Genomic DNA, 21,495 nt, shown 5'->3' with positions numbered 1-21,495 from the left:
GTATCAAAAAACGCCTACGTAACGCTTTAGATAATTTACTTTTACATGCCAATAAAAATTTTTAGCCAAATCGGTCGAGTAGATCCTGAAATATCGATATCACTAGCTAAAAAACATGGTTCCGAGAAAACGTGTTTAAAAATTCATGCAGCAATACTATGTCCTATGAGGGGACATCATACTTTTGGCTGTAACTTTCCAACGAAATCAATTATCTAACAATCCATGTAGGACGACATTTCTGAAAGCATAAACTTCCTAACAATTAAAAAAAAACTTCCATACGGGGATCCCCCCTATCAAAAAACTCTAACTTGGACTCGTCCGAACACATAACATACATCCAGTACTCCAGCGGTTTGTCGACATGGTTTCTCACAAATTGAAGTCGTTTTTGTTGGTGTTGCTGATCATCGGCTTTTTGGCTCTTCAAGTCCCGTTCAACCAAGCGCCGTCGAATGGTGCGATTGGAAAGGTTCAGATCTAACCTTTCTTTAATCGCCGGAATGGTCGTTTGTTTTTTTTACTTCCCGGAATAATTAGCGTGTCCGTTCTTGCATCAGTCTTACGTTTCGGTTCTCTTCCCGGTCGATCGGCCACGCTGTCGAGCACCTGAGACTTCCGAATAACCAGCTGGATCGCACAACGGCTTACCCCATACTTCTCAGTCATGTTTCGTTGAGCCTCCTTACGCTGGAAGTCACGTACAATCAAATTTCGGACCTGTGTTGAAATTTGCTTCCACCCATTTTCCGAAAGATCTCTCAGCGTCAGAAGCACACCACTACGCACGAAAAGTTAACTAAACAGCTAGGAAAATTATTTTTTTTTATTCCATTTATTTATTTAAGGCTCTTTAGCATTTTAGCTGTGACAGAGTCGAATTTTAATCGTGTACATGTCACATGGTTATCATATCTATAATTAGCACATTACACAGTTGCCATTCACCAGTATTCCTTCTATACCATTACATATGGTACATTCACACAGTAGCCATTTAGGCGTAAGAGTATTCTTTCTGTTCTTCCACCGTTGTTGGATCACCGGACAGCGGAGACAGTTGATTGATCATTGTTGAGTTATTTATAGAACAGTAGCCCGATGTGTCTGGCAGAGCAGAGCAGTTGTATGGATGAATCGATCTTATTTCGACCGTGGATCGATCTCCATCGCTGATGATTGTTGCGTGGACGTAGCTATTCTGTAACAACACAAAGATGGTTAATGAGGGCCCTGAGTTTTGAACTCACGATCGATCGCTTACTAAGCGAACGCGCAACCAATGTGGCTACGGAGACCCCCCTGGGAGGAAAATTATGTTTGTGTCAGATGTACACAACCAGCTGTCAAAATCGAGGGGTACAACGATGAACAAAACAGGGTAAAACAAATTTACGCAAGTGGAATTTTTCATGTCATACCCTAAAAGTACCCATTTAAGAACAAAAGCCGTTTTGTGTTTTTTTTAATATATTGGTTTGGGGAATAAGTTCATAGCGTTTTTATATTCCTTTTATTTTACAACGATTTGTTTATTTTTGGCAAAGGGTAAGTACTCATTCGATAGAACTCTTTCTGTTCTACAAAAGCATGTTAATTGTATTTTTGAGCTAATACAATAATAATATTATATAACTTCTTTTTATTAGTTTTAAGGTTTAGAAATGGAATACCCAGGAGCCAAAAGCAACATTTTCGACAACTGCTATTCTTTGCTTTTCATCGAGGTCAAAAAGCTGTAGAATCCGGGACATTTGTGACGAGTATGGAGAAGGTGTCATAGGCAAGTCTACAGCACGGAAATGTTTCGCAAAGTTCAAAAATGGCGACTTTGACGTCGATGACACGCCCCGCAGTGAAAGGACTTCTGAATTCGATGTAGAACACCTTAAATCACAGTCGCCAAACCAGTCATGAATTGCGATCATGAAACGATTACCAATTATTATGGGGGTGAAATTTTTTTGTACTCATCATTGTAATTTGTCATCATAATTTGGGACATTTCGGAAGGTTTCAGTGGGAACAAACCCATAATAATGATTTATTTGAATGCGTCTTCATGGCCTCGATACGCAATTTTTTATTTGCAGCATCCCTTTTTTTCTCATTTCATTGAAATTACATTGAAATTGGATTATTATATCTGAGTTACCTGCGTTCAAGTTTACCAAATTTGGTTTGTTCCATTATAATAATTCTGATCATGTAGATTGAATTGTATGTAATGTTGAAATTTGTTTTTTTTTTCAAAGTCGGAATCGTTAAAAAATTTCTCTACAATATTTGTCTGATAATATGTTCATAATGGTTGCTCGTATTCACCATTTCGTGTGTTATGTTCTCATAGATTTTTCCCAATAAGTTATTCATGTTATTTGTGATGATATTGACACACTCTTGAAGCGTCTAAAATTGGATATAAATTTTGTTTATCATGTTGTTTTTTTTTAAATTGAAAACATCCAAACCAAGAAATCAATTGCAATAACATTTGAGAAAAGATGTTTTTACGTGTTTTTGACAAATAAAACGAGAGGAACACATTTTTACTACAATCACACATTTAAGTGGGATTCGCAACTTTCTAGGGCTAGGAATGTTACAGATGTTCTGCTGTTACTCCCTACTGGTATTAGAGTATCTATTATTTTAATGAATTTTAACTGTAAACGTTAGTGTATCATATTGATTAGTTTTTGTTTATACTTTTCAATTCATATTTCGCGGAATCGAAGAATTAGAATATCATTCGTTTCGATGCTACTTTTAAAGTTTTTCAAATAAAAATAGAAAATAAACTATTACAACTGAATACAAACACTAGACACACATTGATGAAACAACTAACTTGCTGGCTTAGAAATAACATCACATTATTTGCGCCCATATCACCAATTCCACCACTGAGCAGTGTTGCCACATTTTCATCTGTACCGGAAGGGGTAAAAATCTTTTTCAAATGTACTTTTTGATCCAAAAATCTTACCATCGAAAACATTCATTGCAGAGAAAATTCTATTTTATATGCATATATTTGCAAAATATTACATTTACTGACTACAAATGCTACATTTGCTGTAAATTTACATTCACATTTGCAATCTTATATTTATTTATTATGCTTATGTTTTGCTTATATTTTTTATTGAATGATAGTACATTCCATACTATCATTCAATTAAATTCTCGAGCTATCATCGAACATCGTGGTCTTTTCGAATCCTTTGAATTGTTTCCCTCGTATCGTTGGTAAACCGATTTTCAAGTTTATTCTTGTTTTGATTATATTCAGAAAAATAAATCGCTCGACGTATGCCGAGGAGTGAGGCATAGTGGGATCGTAAGAAACAGCCGCGTTGAGCGTCGCATAATTAAAATCGAATCTTTTCCTCATTCGCTTGATTAGCTCCACCAAAAACTGCTACAAATATCCTCAAAAATTATCTGCCTTCGACATCCATTGTTCTGATAGTTTTTCTGTTGCCATCCCAACATAAATATCATTGCCATTTTTCAAAATATCTTCAAATTTGGCAGCATTGGAGATTCAAACAACGTAAAATTCTTCACCGATATTAGTGAAAATGGTTAGGAAAAAAACTCTTTCAGCTATTCACGTAGCATTGGGAATTCAGGGTTGTCAGCCTAGAACAAACAATTCAATCTGCTGATCTAGAGCAAAATATACTCCAAAAAAGCAACAGAGGCTATGTTATTGAATCTTTGAGGGCGGTCAGTATTCTGCAAGAAATTGTGATACAAACTCGTAGTCGTACTCCACCATGCTGCTCTTTTTTCCCTTCTTTTGGAAGTCGAAAACAAGATTTCGGAACATTCTTTTTAGGTGAAGTCATAGTGTCATATGAGGGTTAAAAGGTTTGCTATCTGTTTTCAGAATAATGATTTTCATTTCTAGAGACGAATGAACTCTCAGAGTTTAAAGTCTCTCTAATTCAATACCTTCCTTCCTTCCTTTCATTTCTCTAAGAATTGCGAATGTATGTGCAAATGTATGAAAATTGATTCAAACTCATAATCGTACTCTGGTTGAAGTTTCAACTCGATTCATAAGGCAATTTCAGGATTCCATCATTAGTATAATATCCCTTGTTCATTGCAACTATCTTTAGCTGTCTTTAGCCGTTATCTACGACTTTTCAGGTGTATTCGGAAGGAAAATTCATCCATTTTTTGATCAAGTCGTTCTTAAAATCGTAATTTTTAGAAATTGGATGGTTTCCAAATTTCATACACAGATAACTGCCATATTTTTTAACTGGGATTAGAGGCGAATGAACTGCAAAGTTTAAAGCCTCTTAAAAACAAAGAAAGAAGAAAGAAGAACTGGGATTGATGCTGGGAGATTGGGGAAAAGTGTCAATAACTTTTTTGTAATTATAATGTAACCATGTGCGAACTATATGTGACTTGTGCTTAGGGTTATTGTCTTGGTAAAACTTGAAGCCTTGATTTAATCTCATTTTGTTCACACCTTGCTACATGTTTTTCTTTAGAATGTTCAAGTATACATTATGATCCAATACACCATCGATGAAAATCAAAATCTTTGATGATTGATATACACACTCTTGATAACCTTGACTGCATCAGTTATGAAAAGATTCGATCTTTCCTATGCTGTTTGATCGAATATTTAGAATGCAACATTACGATCATTGTATCGTTGCTTTGTCGATTTAGATCAGTGATACTCAACCTTTTTTCAGAAGGGCCACAAACACGTGCTAGTCATAGTGTCATAGAAGGGTAACGCACAAGAATCGATCGTAGTGTTCAAGAATGAAACAGTTTAGTACAAACATTTGATAGCATTGACAAGGGCCAATAAATTTCCAACGCTTCAAAGAACACTCAGAACGGCAACGGAAAATCTGAAACGAATCGGGTTCATGGCAGGGTGGCAGCGTCTACAGCAACAGCTGCGGAACAACTTTTACTTTCACTTTTCCACCGAAGAACGCAGCTCTCACCGCTGAAAATGCCTTTTCCACATCCGGCTTGAATGGCACTGCACTTTGACCTTCCTCAAGGCCGAGTGTTTAGTTTAGTTTTCCGAATTCTCCTTTTATAAAACTAGAGGTCATTAGCCTCAGTTCATTAGACTGAGAAAATCTGAGAGTCTGAGAAAGTCTCTATGATTCAAAACATCATCATCATCATTACACACCATGAAATCCGAACACGCTCCTGGATACGAAATTAGTTTCCCACTAAAACTTATCTAAAAGTGTATTCAAGAATCAGAACCAATATGGATGATCGACAGTTCAAATCTTTTATTGATAAATATGGCTTTTCTTGGAAATGCAGAAAAGATTTCACGTATTTTTGAATACAGAAGTAATTGTTTTTTTTTCAATATTCATTTAACGTGTCCACATAGACATTTTCTAAGCCCCCTCTCCCCTCTCCATGAACAAGCGTGGATATTCTCGTAACCCCTACTTCCTCTAAAGTTATCCACGTGGTATGTGGACAGTCGCTTTGTACAAAAATCTGTAATCTGTACCGTACGAAATCTGTACGTGTGGTAACACTGCCACTAAGGCGATAGCGTACAGTGGCTCATTATAATCCGAGAGAGTTCTTTGGTTAGTTCCTCATAAAATTAATAAAAATATATCAAGCTTCTCGATAATCGAGAAGTTAAGACTAATAGAAGACTCAAATAATGTTTTTCGAACCAAGAGATGCAACATTTTTGCATTTATGTGAGTTGCCATTGTAAGTTCCGATACCATGAACATAAACGAGCAAATTCCGGCGAATGTTTTTAATGTCACTGGCTATCGCCATTCTCTCGTAGTCAGCGCCCTTTCCTTCAACACTATCCAATTAGAATAAACCCTAAAATCTTTCAAATCTACATAAGTTTAAAAAATCACAAATCAGTTCACACGAAAAGGTCCAATAGAGGAACACTGCAGCTAGAACCGGCGAACTGTGGTTCGGGTGAACACTCCCACAAATCATCCAGCGCCTTCTTGCGATTCGAACTAACTAAAAACCCTAGCAGTGCCAACAGTGGCACCCGCAGCAGTTTTTCCTCTTTGGCCGCAACAGTTGGCACGCTCGAAAAAAATGATGATATTCTAATCAGTCGTGAGGGGGGTTTGAGTGCGTTGCTATTGGCACTGATAATAGCTACAGTATTACATCGATTTACGCTAGTGCTATTGGCATGAGTACCAATCCATTGACAATTACAATCACTACAAATATCGTCACTGCTTTGGGTAATAGTACTAGTAGTAGTTTCAATGAGTAGTAGTGTTGGGGTGATAGAACTTTCAACGTTATAATTCCGGAACCCAAGAGGGTCCGCATGTGGTGCTGGTTCAAGCTTACCTTGGGCGAAATGTTATATTAACAGTAGATTTTTATCTGTTGAAGTGTCGTCCAGCAGATTGCGAGTTTGCTGCAATAGTTGATACTGATGTACAGGGTCATGTTTAGTGTGTCCCCTGTTCAATTGATTATTAATTGGGAATATCTGCAGCAGCTCGGTGCCCAATGCGTTGAACTGCATCCCATTCCAGCGTTCGTGTTCCGGGGGTAACAATTGTCACCTAGCACCGGAGCTGCAAGGATTGTTCAAGTTTTTCTGGGACGTAGTAGCATTCGATCCGCCACCTGAACCTCTGTGATGATGGTGATGATGGTGGTGGTGGTGGTGGCTATTACCACGCCGATGACGATGCCCTCCACGATGATGCTGCTGTTGTGGTTGTGAAGCATCAGCGACGCCAGCGTCGCCGCTCACGTTCGCTCCTCCGGTAGCACCGTTTTGGGGACGTACCGAGCGATTATGATTCGGATGAAAGTTTCTACTGCCACCGGGACCTGCACCGGAATGACGTGAATTACTACCACGATCGTGATGGTGCGAGTTCAACGAAGATGCACTGTTCTGTTTATGCATTTGCTGTACCGAAACATTGGCAGTATCCGGTACGTTACCGTCCTGAACGGTATCATTTGTGCTCTTTGGAGACTAAAACGAAAACCAAATTATAACTTCAATAGAATAAGAGTATCTCACTACTTTACCTCACTATTGGCATTTTCGGTTTCAATCGCAATAACATTTCCTTCCTCTGCATTCAAATCAATGATCCCTCCGCGACTTTTTTGGTGCAGATACAGACGAGTCATTTGTGCTTGCAACGACTTCAGCTCATCGGTCAACCGAAATTTGGGAGCATTCACAAGCTCGCTAGGTGGTTTGCATCTCATCAACGGTTCAATATCGACGTCGATCGGTTCCCTGCAAACCGGACACAGTGCCTGATAGGGCTTTGCTTCCTTCTGCTTCCAAACGGGCATTTTACTCAACTCCTCCTCATAGTTTCGCTTCGAAGCCCTCAGATGACAAACCAAGCAATGACTGTGCAAGTAGTGATAGCAGACAGTTTTCGTGAAATCATCACCCTCCTGGAAGCCATACAAACAAATAACACACTGGCCCGACGGAAGATTGCTCTCCGTCAGATGCTCCCGGATGATGTCAATCAGATCGAACACCACCGGTTGACCGAGTGATTCTTCCAATTTTTGCCTCACGGCCGCTTCGATAGCGTTGATGCTGTGATCGTCCAACCCGCGTGGATTTTTCAACTTAATGTTAGGTTTCAGATCAGGATATCCAACGGGGGGCAGCACCTGTAGCGTGATACACACATACTGGCTGTCCAACTCCTCTCCCACCGTTGGAAATACGGTCGTCTCGATCAGTTCCGGAAAACCACTGGAAGTGAAAATTGGTTTTTAAATGTTCCGATTAGATAATTCTACAAACAGTAAATTCAATATAGTGTCCATCACTAAGTACCAAGAATAAATATTAAAAACAGAACGAGATTCAACGAAATAGGTAATCAAGGATCGGTACTCCACATTCAAAATCTGTTCATTTCTCGCTCAAGTTTTCGTTTACCATTGCAGGAGCTCTATTTACTCTGGGCTTCATCAACCGATCCTGGTAAGACAACTAGACGGGGGTCTTCGTAGTCTAATTGTTTGCGTGTCCGTTACTAAGCGAACGATCATGAGCTTATAACTCAAGGCCCTCAGTTGTGACCATCTTTGTGTGTTATTCTAGCTACTAAGTCCACGCAACAATCATCATGTGACGGTAATCCCAGTCCCTTACCGCTCACATTACGATCTGCGCATCAGTATTTGGTACTATTAATAACACAACAATGGAAGCCTCATATCAACAGTCCCGCTGTGTATGGTCCAATTGTGAAAATTCGAACAATAGGAATATTCTCACGCCGAAAAAAAGCGACATGTGTATCGATACATTAGGAATACTCTTACGCCTAAATGGCTACTGTGTAATAGATAAAAATGTGTATCGATAGAATAGAAATACTCTTACGCCAAAAATGACTACTGTGTAATATACAACAAAATTATCGTTAAATAGAAAAATTGCTAAATGAGCTTAATAAAGTCAACTCTCCCGTCAACTAGATGTTCTGCATCTCGATATTTCTCCTAACTCGATGGATTTCATGGTACCCTTGATTTATTTTACAAGCAAGTGATCCTGAAAAGGGCCGATTGTTTTTAGACGCGCTTGAAGAGGGTTGAATGACGATTCATTCTTGCCCTCGCTATGAACAATATACAAGCTGTCTATATGTCGCAATTTGTTTCCTTAGTTTGAAAACACACCGGGCGGTGTTAGGCTATGTATGCTTTAAAATATCTCGTCATGTCGGTAAGTGAGCGGAAGAAACGAGGAATTAAGAACCGCAAACAAGCATTTTTTCGTCATTCGAAGCTATTTTTTGGCTATAGGAATTTTCGTAAAAAATGATCAAGCCGAACGAGATTCGGTTCAAATAACTGTACGACTGGAAAATCTCCTGCAAAATATAGCCTCTAGACGAACAATTAAATTGCATAAACCAAAATATTGCGCAATACTATTGAATGTCTACGGGCCGCTTTCAACTGAACAATTTGCAACGTTATTCGTATTGGTGGATACTGCTTCCACGACCTCATGCATCACAATACTTGTACGGTTTTTTTCTGCGTGAAAAACACATTTATTTGAATAAGAAAATAAATTAACACATTTTTCAGTGTATTGGCCATCATTAGCCACTACTTTTTCCTATCTTTCTGGCAATTTACAGATTCTTCGCGAAAGAAGTTAGAAAGTCCATAGAAGGAAGAAAGTAGTGAGTTTGAGCTTGGGTAAACTGTATAATTCGTAGCTGCTCTCCGTGATTGACGTGAACCAACGAAATTGCACAAAGAACACACTGAATGACGCTTGGGAGTAGCAAATCATTCTCGTTTTGTAAGTTTCGGTAATTCGAACTTTAAATAGTCAATAACAACGCCGAACACATTTTTAAAGCGAATTCGATTTTAAAATTAATAGCGAATTCGTTTTTGTTCAGTTTCAACCCCAGTGCCGCACTAACTGCTGTCAAAACGTTTTTTTATTCATCAAACAATATGAAGTAAAAATTTTCATTCAAACTTTTATATTTTTACACTGCACTTGGCCCTTCTGATCTTATAGAGAATACTTTACCTCCCAAGCACTAATATCTCCACCAGACGTCGACACTGTACATTTGTCGTCGCAAATATAAACAAATCAGACTATACAACGCACACCAACAAACCACCGCATTCGTGAAACTGAAAACGTTTTTTTATTACAGAGTCAGTGTGGCACTGACTCAGTTTTAAAAACGAATTCGCTATAAGTGTGTTATTAGGAAACTAAGGAAACTTAGGAAACTAAGTCAGTGCCAAACTGGCTCTGTAATAAAAAAACGTTTTCAGTTTCACGAATGCGGTGGTTTGTTGGTGTGCGTTATATAGTCTGATTTGTTTATATTTGCGACGACAAAAGTACAGTGTCGACGTCTGGTGGCGATATTAGTGCTTGGGAGGTAAATTATTCTCTATCAGATCAGAAGGGCCAAGTGCAGTGTAAAAATATAAAAGTTTGAATGAAAATTTTTACTTCATATTGTTTGATTACCTAACACATGTAGTTCTGACACTCATTTAACCATTTGTCGATGCATTTCCTGTTTGTTCCACAAATAATTACTATTATAATATAAAATCATCATCAGACACAGTTTTCGTTCAATATGTTTCTGCGATATCGGAAAAAAACTCTTATTTCATCACATAAAATAAATATTCGATACGTTAAAGTAAATTTTCATTCATAATTTTGATTTTGAAAACAGGTTTATTCCACCTGAATATCCATCATTATTTTCGTCTCCCAATGAAAGCACACGTAGCTTAATGCCGTCTACTCGAATATACTCTCCAAAATCAGAACCCGAATTGGATTACGATTCCAATAATACAAAAGCAAAAGCAGCAGGTTTTGCATTTTCATAGTCTTTATTTTTAGATTTTCCAAAACAATACTCGGAACTTGACAGTTCAGTATAGTTGTATTGGTGAACCAGAGTGCCAACCCGTGAAACATCTCAGTGCGAAACTAACAGCTTTCTGGACGAACTAGTGCGACACTGAGTGCGAAACTGAGTGAATAAAAAAAACGTTTTGACAGCAGTTAGTGCGGCACTGGGGTTGAAACTGAACAAAAACGAATTCGCTATTACAGTCACCAGGGGAAGGGAAGGAATGTTAGTATGATATTCGCCGCCCGAAGGCCAGAAGGGTCGCCTCTATAGCGTGGTTCCCTAGTGTTATCAAGGAAGGGATATGTGTTAGTGGGGAGAGGTAAGAATCAGAATTCACTGAGGTAAGTGATGTGGTTATGTAAACGCGAACTATCGAACGAAAATCAGAAAATTGAATTTGTTTTTTTTGTATTTGAATTTTGTAGCAGATATTATTTAGGTATCCTGATAAGGGAAACCTGTAAAATAGATCAGTCCGGCTATATATTTTATTATTTATCGCATTTTTATCAAAATCCAAACGCGAAAGTCCAAAAAGGCGAAACGGGTAATAATTATTGCTTTCCAGATCGTTTCTTCACAATTTGGTCAAAAAGCGTGTTCAACTTAATCTGATTCACAAAGTGTTGTACGACACTAAAAACTAGCACACCTGTGATGCATTTTAAACCTCTTTAGTTGCTGCCAGCAGCAACTCTTTTCCTCTTTCTTTTCCTTTTCCATTTCCTCTCAATTGCTCACTCACACTAACTCAAATGGGCTCCTGAATCCTCCGCGTATATTGAGTACACTCACTGGTAACATTGCTGTGACGAGAACAAAACACTACGATAACTACCGTTTATACAGTAATTTACATTTATTGCGACATGCCGAGGCACCACTCAGTGTCAGTGTCGATTTTGACTTCTAATCTTCTAAACTCCTCCCCCATTTTTTTGGGAAGGGGAGCTGCCGTACAAATGAAAAACAAATTTTTGCATAACTTGAGAACTAATCAAGCAAATTGAGCAAATATAAGTTATAGCGGTCAATTAATGTTTCTATGGTGGTTCGACACTCATTTCCGCTCTCTAAAAGCGGGCTTGCTATACAGATGAAACACAAATTTAAGCATAACTCGAGAACTAATAAAGCAAATGGAGTAAAATTTGGCATGTGTTGGGAACGAGGGACAAAAAATGTTTCTATGATGGATTGAAATACCTTCCTCCTCTGAAAGAGTACAAACCGTACAAACAAAATGCATAACTGCAGAAATAATAGAACAAACTACATAACTCGAGAAATAATAGAGCAAATGGAACCAAAATTGGAATGTGAGGATTTTACAGTATAATAAATGTTTTCCTATGATGGTATGACATCTTTCCCTTCTCTGGAAGGGGAAGAGGGGTCCCAGAAAAATATCATTTCAGCCAACAATATTTGTTGTTCCTCACAATTAGTTTCTATTAATTGCAGTTGATTTATATACGTTGAAAATTCTAAATTCAAATGAATACATTGATTTAATATTTAAACATACCTAATATGATAATTTAATGAAACATGGATGTAACTAGGATGAGGAGTCCGTAAAATCTCATATCCGGTATGCGGCCGAATAGTAATTCACTTTCACTATCCGTTTTCCTGGCCGGAGATATTGGCCGGATAGGCGCGATGCCGTATAGTCACCGGATATCCGTTTCTTCTCTATTCTGGTTTGATTAGGTTTTAGCAGCTCATAGTGGATCACACCATTCTGATCCCACCAAATACAAAGAATTACTTTGGCACAGTGGATATTCGGCTTCGGCGGTGATGCTCCTAGTTGGCCGGGCTTTACAAACGATCTTTTTCGTTTTGGATTATCGAAGTAGATCAATTGTTCGTCCCCGGTTACGATTCGAATTTTTTTTTCTTGTGCCGTTCGAACAACATTTCGGACATGCAGAATTGCCGTTCGACATCTCTCGCTTTCAGTTTGTATGGAACATGATTTCCTTGCTGTTGGATGTCCCACGCATCAGAATTCAGGTAGCTACCAAAGCTGTCGGCCAATGGACAGTTTAATACGTTGAGTGCCACGGTTATATAGCGACTCTATGGAAATTTTTAAGTATTAAGGGTCCCTTACACGATAAATAATAATTACACTACTTCATCAGGTTCATTCTTCCTTTATTTCTCTTCTCTGTATGGTTGTATAGCGTCCCGCTTTAATCTGTGTTGGCTATGGAATGTTCGGTGTGTAAACTGGGGATAATGGTAAGCGATCTGCCGGTTTGCTGTATCGGTAAGTGTAGCGGAGTGTTCCACTACAAATGCACACTTCTGAGCAGGCCGACAGCAAAGCTTATTACGGAGAACGTAAATGTTTTTTTTCAAATGTAATGACTGTCTATCAGACCAGGGATGTGGGGAGCAAAGTGATCTTATCTCGGGTGTGCGAAAGGTAGAGAAGGAGGTGATGAAATTATCTTCACTCTCTGACTCGCTTACAGACATGCGAGATCACATTACGGCTCAGCTAGACAGCGCGCTAAAGTGCGGCATGAAAGATTTGAGACAAAATATATGTGAGTCTCTTGAAAAATTGATATGTGAAAGATTGGATTCTGTGACAAGTTCATTTTTAACATTTACCGCGCAGAATAATTTAGCTGCAAGGAATGATTCGCTCAATGAACCTGGTGCAATTCCTTCTGAATCGCATCAAAACATTCCTAAACGGAAGAAACGAAAATATCAGAACAATGATAACGATGATGTCATTCTAAATAACATAAGTTTCGCGGATGTAGTAAAAAGTTCCAACAATGGTAATGATAATAATATAAAGAGTAATAGTATCAAGCAAAATAGTCGTAAGACTCAGTCGGTTATTGTAATAAAACCCAAAGAGTCCAAACAAGCTTGCGAGGAAACTCGTAAGCATTTAAAAACGAAACTAGATCCAAAAACACACAAAATTGGTAATTTTAGGAATGGTAGAGATGGCTCCATCATTGTTGAGTGTTCAACTGTTGTTGTTCCCATATCGGTGCCAATATTAAAAATTGTGGGCATGAGCGATCAGCATTCTGACTATTTAAAGAGTCAAAATGAAAACATCGCAATTAAAGATGTAAAAGTATTGAAAGTTTTCGAAAATCCACGCTTCACATACAACAAGTATAGCGCTATGATTAAAGTAGATGTTGACACATATAATAATTTACTGAGTGCGAAAAAAATAAATGTGGGGTTTGATCGGTGCTCCGCAGTTCCCGCGATTAGTGTGTTAAGATGCTTCAAATGCGGAGAATTTGGCCATAAGAGTACGGATTGCAAACAAAATTGTGAAACGTGTTCTAGGTGTAGTCAGAAACACAAGACATCTGAGTGCAGGTCAACTGTATTGAAATGTGTTAATTGTTTGAAAATGAATAGAGAACGTAAAATGAATTTGGACGTCAACCATGCCGCATTTAGTTCTGAATGTTTAGTATACAAAAGACTTTATGAATTGAAAAAAGTCAGCTTACATTTCAATAAATAGCAATCATGTTCCAGTTGATTTATATACGTTGAAAATTCTAAATTCAAATGAATACATTGATTTAATATTTAAACATACCTAATATGATAATTTAATGAAACATGGATGTAACTAGGATGAGGAGTCCGTAAAATCTCATATCCGGTATGCGGCCGAATAGTAATTCACTTTCACTATCCGTTTTCCTGGCCGGAGATATTGGCCGGATAGGCGCGATGCCGTATAGTCACCGGATATCCGTTTCTTCTCTATTCTGGTTTGATTAGGTTTTAGCAGCTCATAGTGGATCACACCATTCTGATCCCACCAAATACAAAGAATTACTTTGGCACAGTGGATATTCGGCTTCGGCGGTGATGCTCCTAGTTGGCCGGGCTTTACAAACGATCTTTTTCGTTTTGGATTATCGAAGTAGATCAATTGTTCGTCCCCGGTTACGATTCGAATTTTTTTTTCTTGTGCCGTTCGAACAACATTTCGGACATGCAGAATTGCCGTTCGACATCTCTCGCTTTCAGTTTGTATGGAACATGATTTCCTTGCTGTTGGATGTCCCACGCATCAGAATTCAGGTAGCTACCAAAGCTGTCGGCCAATGGACAGTTTAATACGTTGAGTGCCACGGTTATATAGCGACTCTATGGAAATTTTTAAGTATTAAGGGTCCCTTACACGATAAATAATAATTACACTACTTCATCAGAATGACAATAACAATGATCGTGTAAGGTTAACAAAATTGATATGATGGGCAATAATGATGCAAATCCGGATTTTCTGATATCGCTCCATCATTACTGTAAAAGAGCAGGGACACTATCATTCGAGGTGTCTAGGATACTGTGCGACATCTTATGTTAACATCTATGTTTATGAGGTAATTTACTCTATCTGGTTAGTGTGTCCAAGACAATTTAAAATTCTTAAAATTTGAATGAAAGTTGTTATTTGCTGTTACTTGAATGCATAAAACACGTAGCAATGAACCTTACTTGATCATTTTTTTATAATTTTTCTGAAATCCCTACCAAAACTCATTAGTATAAAATAAAATTATCACCAGAATTAGTTTTATCTCAATACTTTTTAACCATTTACGAAAAACCTGTTACTCTATTAAATAGAGCAACATATATGCGGAAAAATGATTTTCATTTATACTTTTTGATTTTCGAAGATTGCTTCACAACGATGAAGCACGATACTTGAGATGTCAATTCGCGGTGGCGACGGTAGTGTCGACATCTATTGCCCAAATGAGTGGGTGAAGCATACGGGTAAGATACGGTGTCGACATCTACGAAGGTATTGAATGGTAATGAATCGAGCATAAGCTATTAAGATTACTATTGAAAAATACATTATATATATAATAAATTGTTAATAGATCAATGAAAAGAATTTCAACATGGCTCACAACATATTGTTCTGAACTTTCTTCATCCATCACTGAAAGACATTCAAATAGCAGATCAAATTGTTGAAATTATAATTAGAAACCATTATTAGGAACAACTTTTGTTCTAGATTTTTTCATTGGTCGCAGAAAACCTTTCAAATTATTCATGTGGATATTTATTTGATATAATAAAATTGATTTTCATTGATAATTTTCATTTCGAAAATATGTCTATTTCTCTTACGACTATGAAAGCTAGAGTTGCTGCATTTTTCAAAGCAATAAAAATGATCGTGTAGGGTTCAAGAATAATGATAATGTCGGATGGGTCAATGCTACTGATCTTGTAAGGGCCGCTTTAGGGCCATCTTTTTTTATCGTAGTTAAATGTATTTTTGTTCGAAAAGGAAAGATTATAAGCTTATATGCTTATATTAGTTACCTTTATAATCATATGTTATACTGTCAGTCGCAGGTGACCGACGCAGCCTGAACGAAAACTCGATGTCAGTCACCGGTGACTGACGCGGCAGTCAGCGTGTTAAAGAGGGAGGAGATCCTTGGAATATTGATCGACCACAAACTTAATAGGAGTTCTGGTAAGTTTCTTCGTTTTTTTTTTCAAAAATTAATGATTCATTCTGCAAAAATGGTTACAAATTTAATATTCAAAGTATTGCCCATCGTTAATCACAACTTTTTCCCATCTTTGTGGCAATTCACGGATCCCTTTGCGGAAATAATCGGCCGGTTTGTCGGCCAACCACGAATAAATCCAATTTTTGACTTCATCAAAATTGAAGAAGTGCTGGTCAACCAGGCCATGTTGCATCGATCGAAAAAGGTAGTAATCGGACGGAGCAATGTTTGGAGAATACAATGGGTGGGATAGGGCCTCCCAATTCAGTGTTTCCAAGTATGTTTTGAGCGGTTTCGCAACATGCGGCCGAGCATTGTCGTGCTGCAAAATAACTCCATCGTGCCTCTGCTCGTATTGTGACCGTTTTTCTCTCAGTGCACGGCTCAAACGCATCAATTGTCGTCGGTAGAGGTCCCCCGTAATGGCTTCATTCGGTTTTAACAGCTCATAGTACACCACAGCCAGCTGGTCCCACCAAATAGACGGCATAACCTTCTGGCCGTGAATATTCCGCGCGGCCGTCGATGTTGATGCATGGTTGATGCATTCATACGTTGCCCGACATTTAGGATTGTCGTAATGGACCCACTATTCATCGTCAGTAACGATTCGATGCAAACGGCAAATTATCTTGCAAAACCCAGCGGTAGGGAGGAAACACCTTTGACTATACTTAGTAACTCTATCTTGCAACGGTATCACAATGGATAAATGTTGAAAAATTATCATGGTGGACATAGTATTGTGTTTTGTGCTGTGATAGTTTATCAATATTTAGTGTGAAATATTGCCCTGTGCAGCGAAAGAAATCTTCGTTCGTGTGCCCATTGTGTTGAGAAATCAGGATAAGTAGGAGATCGGTTGCCCAAAACAACCGATTCTTGTTTAATTTTGCCTTTTTCAGCCGGCCCCGGCTTGCTGTTTTTCTTGTATAGCAGCCGTGGCGGTTCATTCTTCCTTTATTTCTCTTCTCTGTATGGTTGTATAGCGTCCCGCTTTAATCTGTGTTGGCTATGGAATGTTCGGTGTGTAAACTGGGGATAATGGTAAGCGATCTGCCGGTTTGCTGTATCGGTAAGTGTAGCGGAGTGTTCCACTACAAATGCACACTTCTGAGCAGGCCGACAGCAAAGCTTATTACGGAGAACGTAAATGTTTTTTTTCAAATGTAATGACTGTCTATCAGACCAGGGATGTGGGGAGCAAAGTGATCTTATCTCGGGTGTGCGAAAGGTAGAGAAGGAGGTGATGAAATTATCTTCACTCTCTGACTCGCTTACAGACATGCGAGATCACATTACGGCTCAGCTAGACAGCGCGCTAAAGTGCGGCATGAAAGATTTGAGACAAAATATATGTGAGTCTCTTGAAAAATTGATATGTGAAAGATTGGATTCTGTGACAAGTTCATTTTTAACATTTACCGCGCAGAATAATTTAGCTGCAAGGAATGATTCGCTCAATGAACCTGGTGCAATTCCTTCTGAATCGCATCAAAACATTCCTAAACGGAAGAAACGAAAATATCAGAACAATGATAACGATGATGTCATTCTAAATAACATAAGTTTCGCGGATGTAGTAAAAAGTTCCAACAATGGTAATGATAATAATATAAAGAGTAATAGTATCAAGCAAAATAGTCGTAAGACTCAGTCGGTTATTGTAATAAAACCCAAAGAGTCCAAACAAGCTTGCGAGGAAACTCGTAAGCATTTAAAAACGAAACTAGATCCAAAAACACACAAAATTGGTAATTTTAGGAATGGTAGAGATGGCTCCATCATTGTTGAGTGTTCAACTGTTGTTGTTCCCATATCGGTGCCAATATTAAAAATTGTGGGCATGAGCGATCAGCATTCTGACTATTTAAAGAGTCAAAATGAAAACATCGCAATTAAAGATGTAAAAGTATTGAAAGTTTTCGAAAATCCACGCTTCACATACAACAAGTATAGCGCTATGATTAAAGTAGATGTTGACACATATAATAATTTACTGAGTGCGAAAAAAATAAATGTGGGGTTTGATCGGTGCTCCGCAGTTCCCGCGATTAGTGTGTTAAGATGCTTCAAATGCGGAGAATTTGGCCATAAGAGTACGGATTGCAAACAAAATTGTGAAACGTGTTCTAGGTGTAGTCAGAAACACAAGACATCTGAGTGCAGGTCAACTGTATTGAAATGTGTTAATTGTTTGAAAATGAATAGAGAACGTAAAATGAATTTGGACGTCAACCATGCCGCATTTAGTTCTGAATGTTTAGTATACAAAAGACTTTATGAATTGAAAAAAGTCAGCTTACATTTCAATAAATAGCAATCATGTTCCAGAAGAATTGTGAATCAATTTCATGTTCTGTATTTAAATATTGCGGGGTTGTCAACAAACTACGTAGCATTACGTCAGATTCCGAGCTGGGGTGAGCTCGGTAGACCTGCAACAGACTTTCATGACAACAGGTAAATAATATTTCCATGTGATACATCTCTAAAACTCTAAGAGATCATCGGAAGTTGGATTTGGGCTAAGTAACAGAAATAAAGACTATTTTTCTGCAAAAAAAAAACTTGCCGATATCTAGATGGCAGCTACAATCCTGTCAACAGAGCTGCTGATGGTCGTCTCCGACTCGGCGAGTGTCATCGACTCATTGGTACAGCCAAATCCAAACACATGAGTACAAGCAGTCAGGAACTACCCATTGCCTGACACTGTCCTCATGTGGATTCCTGGACGCAGTGGCATTGCATGTAACGAAACTGCCGACCGGTTTATTGGAATTGGTCACACGAGACAATTTCTTGCACGGGAGGTGTCGCTGGACGACGTGAAATTATGGATCACCAACTCCTTTCGTCCCAAAAGAAAGAGAGCAGTAAATTTCTGCGGAAAATAAAAGGTTCCATCACCAGGTTCGAAGATGTCGGAGTAATGAGGAGCAGCGAATACTGTCCAGACACTCCTCAGTTTCACACGGCTTCAACAGGTGACCACCAACTCTGCAACCACTGCAAAATCCACAACTTTGTCGAGCATTTTTAGTGCGTTTGCCAGAAGTACAAGGACCCAATTAACATATACGGGATCAGCGGGAATTTACGGGGCGTCAATCGAAAATATTGAAATATACAGTGATTCAAACCCATAGTCCTACTCCACCATGCAGATCTCTTTTCCCTTCTTTTGAAAATCGAATACAAGCTTTCGGAACATTTTTTTTAGATGAAGTCATACTGTCACATGAGAGTTAAAAGGTTTGCTATCTGTTTTCAGAATAATGGTTTTTATTTCTTTAAAAATTGCGAATGTATGAAAATTGACTCAAACTCAATCGTACGCTAGTTGAAATCTCTGCTCGATTTCGAAGGCGTTAGCCAATTCCTGAATTCCATCATTAGTATAATTAGTATAATTAGTTCATTGCAACTATCTTTAGCTGTCTTTGAACTTATCTACAAGTTTTTGGTGTATTCGGAAGGAATATTTATCATTTTTTTCATCAAGTGGTTTTTAAAATCGTTATTTTTAGAAACTTAATGGTTTCTAAATTTCCTACACAGATAGCTTCGTTAGCTTTTTTACTGGAATTGATGTCAGAAGATTGCGGAGGAATATCAATAACTTTGGCAAAATATGAATACTCGATTCCATCCCATTTTGTTGACACTTTGCTTCATATTTTCCTTCAGGATGTTCAAGTGATGGAATTTGGAAATTGGCCAACGCCTTCGAAATCGAGCAGAGATTTCAACTAGCGTACGATTATGAGTTTGAGTCAATTTTCATACATTCGCAACTTTTAGAGAAATAAAAACCATTATTCTGAAAACAGATAGCAAACCTTTTAACTCTCATATGACACTATGACTTTATCTAAATAGAATGTTCCGAAAGGTTGTTTCCGATTTTCAAAAGAAGGGAAAAGAGATCTGCATGGTGGAGTACGACTACGGGTTTGAGTCACTATATGTATATAGCAATTATTGAACCCTTGAACCACATCAACTGGTAAAAACAGAGTAAAAGATTCTTACAATACAACGCAATGATAAAGTCGCCGACTTTGGCACAGAATATATTGCTCAAGAAAGAGTTGATAGATTTTCCAAAAAACCAATGTTATAATTGTAACTTGTTTCAGACTATCAATCCAAAACATTCTTATCCTAAGAAACAACATTATATAATTAAAATATTCTTTTCATTGTTATTTCAAAAGCAGAAATGTAACAATAAGAAACGTTGTTACGGAAGCTAGCCTGGCATCGTATCCTCGTTCTACTTTTACGATCAGTTTCTGGACAAAGAAACATGAAAATTGGAATGCATATAAACAAAAAAAGAAGGATGCATTAGAACCAAGTTCATCTTGCAGCTGCAGTTGTGCAATCGATTTTTCGCCAAAAAGACGAATAAAAAAAACACCAAATCCGATTGGAACTCACCCGTCATTCCTGGTAACAAAAACATCCTCCATCAGGATTGCCTCGAGCGACTCGACCTCATCCATTAATCTGCATCGGTTAAAAGCGAAGAATACATTAAAACGTGCCGTAGGACTGTTTCACGGTAGTATTCGACTTTAAAATCCGAGTTTTGGAAGAAAAACTCCCAAAATTTTTCACTTAGAACAAAATTAAAATACGTACGCATCCATTTCTGCTCAGGCTGTAATCAACAGAATCCTTTCCTTGGATCGACGATTTGTGCAAAACAAAACAAACTCGTAGCTGAAAATCGCAATCAAACGATTTACTACTGATCAGTTTTCCACACAAGGAAAAATCAATTTTTCCACACCTAGCCTATATCCGTCTCGACGTCGCGTGTTTTAGACGCGAATGAAAACACACATCTGCGAGGAATATACAGCATCAGGGATACGATCGATGGCTAGGGAAACAACGTTCGGAACATCAAAGTCTGTGGGCACGAGCAGGGAAGGAGGAAAAAAACAACAAACGTAGCAACAGAATGATGACAAATCTGTCACGTAATTGTGGACGGTAAAATCAGCGAATCGGTAAAATCGACAGTGCGTTTAGTTCCTAGTTTCTAGAGATGCCAGACGCGATAATTTGGCTTTATTTGAGGCCATTCGAATTACTATGAAGTCATTTCAAAACATGCGAAATATTGTCTTCTTCTTTTAGACTTCTTTTTGAAATCAGTTTACGTTACCAACTATTTTTGCCTAGAACGGATTTTGGCGATTTACATACCAAACGAATCGGAAACTCCCTAAGATTTGTTTGATATGATATACATTACAATCCCATAATCTGTATATGGTTTAAATTGATGAAAATTGGAAGTATTCCCATTTCCTCATACATTTGTTCTGTCCATTTGTGTGCTTTCCCGAACAGAGCTGTCAATAACGAGCAACTTATCGACTAGCAACGAAGGGGAAATCGTAAGATGTAAAATTTCCATGAACAAAGGAAAAGAAGAAGAACGCAGGGGAATATTT

General features: G+C 38.1%; 1 protein-coding gene across 2 annotated transcripts; it reads right to left on the bottom strand.

Annotated features, from left to right (window-relative positions):
- Nucleotides 1-2,062: 2,062 nt before the first annotated feature.
- On the bottom strand, nt 2,063-20,935 carry LOC129764334 (E3 ubiquitin-protein ligase RNF25). 2 transcript variants are annotated; one of them, XM_055763308.1, is made up of 5 exons: nt 20,823-20,932; nt 20,672-20,752; nt 20,468-20,536; nt 7,078-7,774; nt 2,063-7,021 (listed from the first exon to the last, which is right to left on the bottom strand). In XM_055763308.1, the coding sequence occupies exons 2-5, from the start codon at nt 20,677-20,679 to the stop codon at nt 6,593-6,595; spliced, it is 1,203 nt and encodes a 400-aa protein (XP_055619283.1). In that variant the 5' UTR covers nt 20,680-20,752; nt 20,823-20,932; the 3' UTR covers nt 2,063-6,592. The 2 variants fall into 2 exon arrangements, with proteins under 2 accessions (XP_055619283.1, XP_055619282.1); XM_055763307.1 differs by having other exon boundaries at nt 20,672-20,935.
- Between the last annotated feature and the right edge of the window lie 560 nt (nt 20,936-21,495).

The sequence above is a fragment of the Toxorhynchites rutilus genome, chromosome 2 (genome assembly GCF_029784135.1).
Source record: "Toxorhynchites rutilus septentrionalis strain SRP chromosome 2, ASM2978413v1, whole genome shotgun sequence".
NCBI lineage: Eukaryota > Metazoa > Arthropoda > Insecta > Diptera > Culicidae > Toxorhynchites > Toxorhynchites rutilus.
Note: the sequence above shows the minus strand (reverse complement) of the source record. Positions and strands in the feature narration are given on the sequence as shown.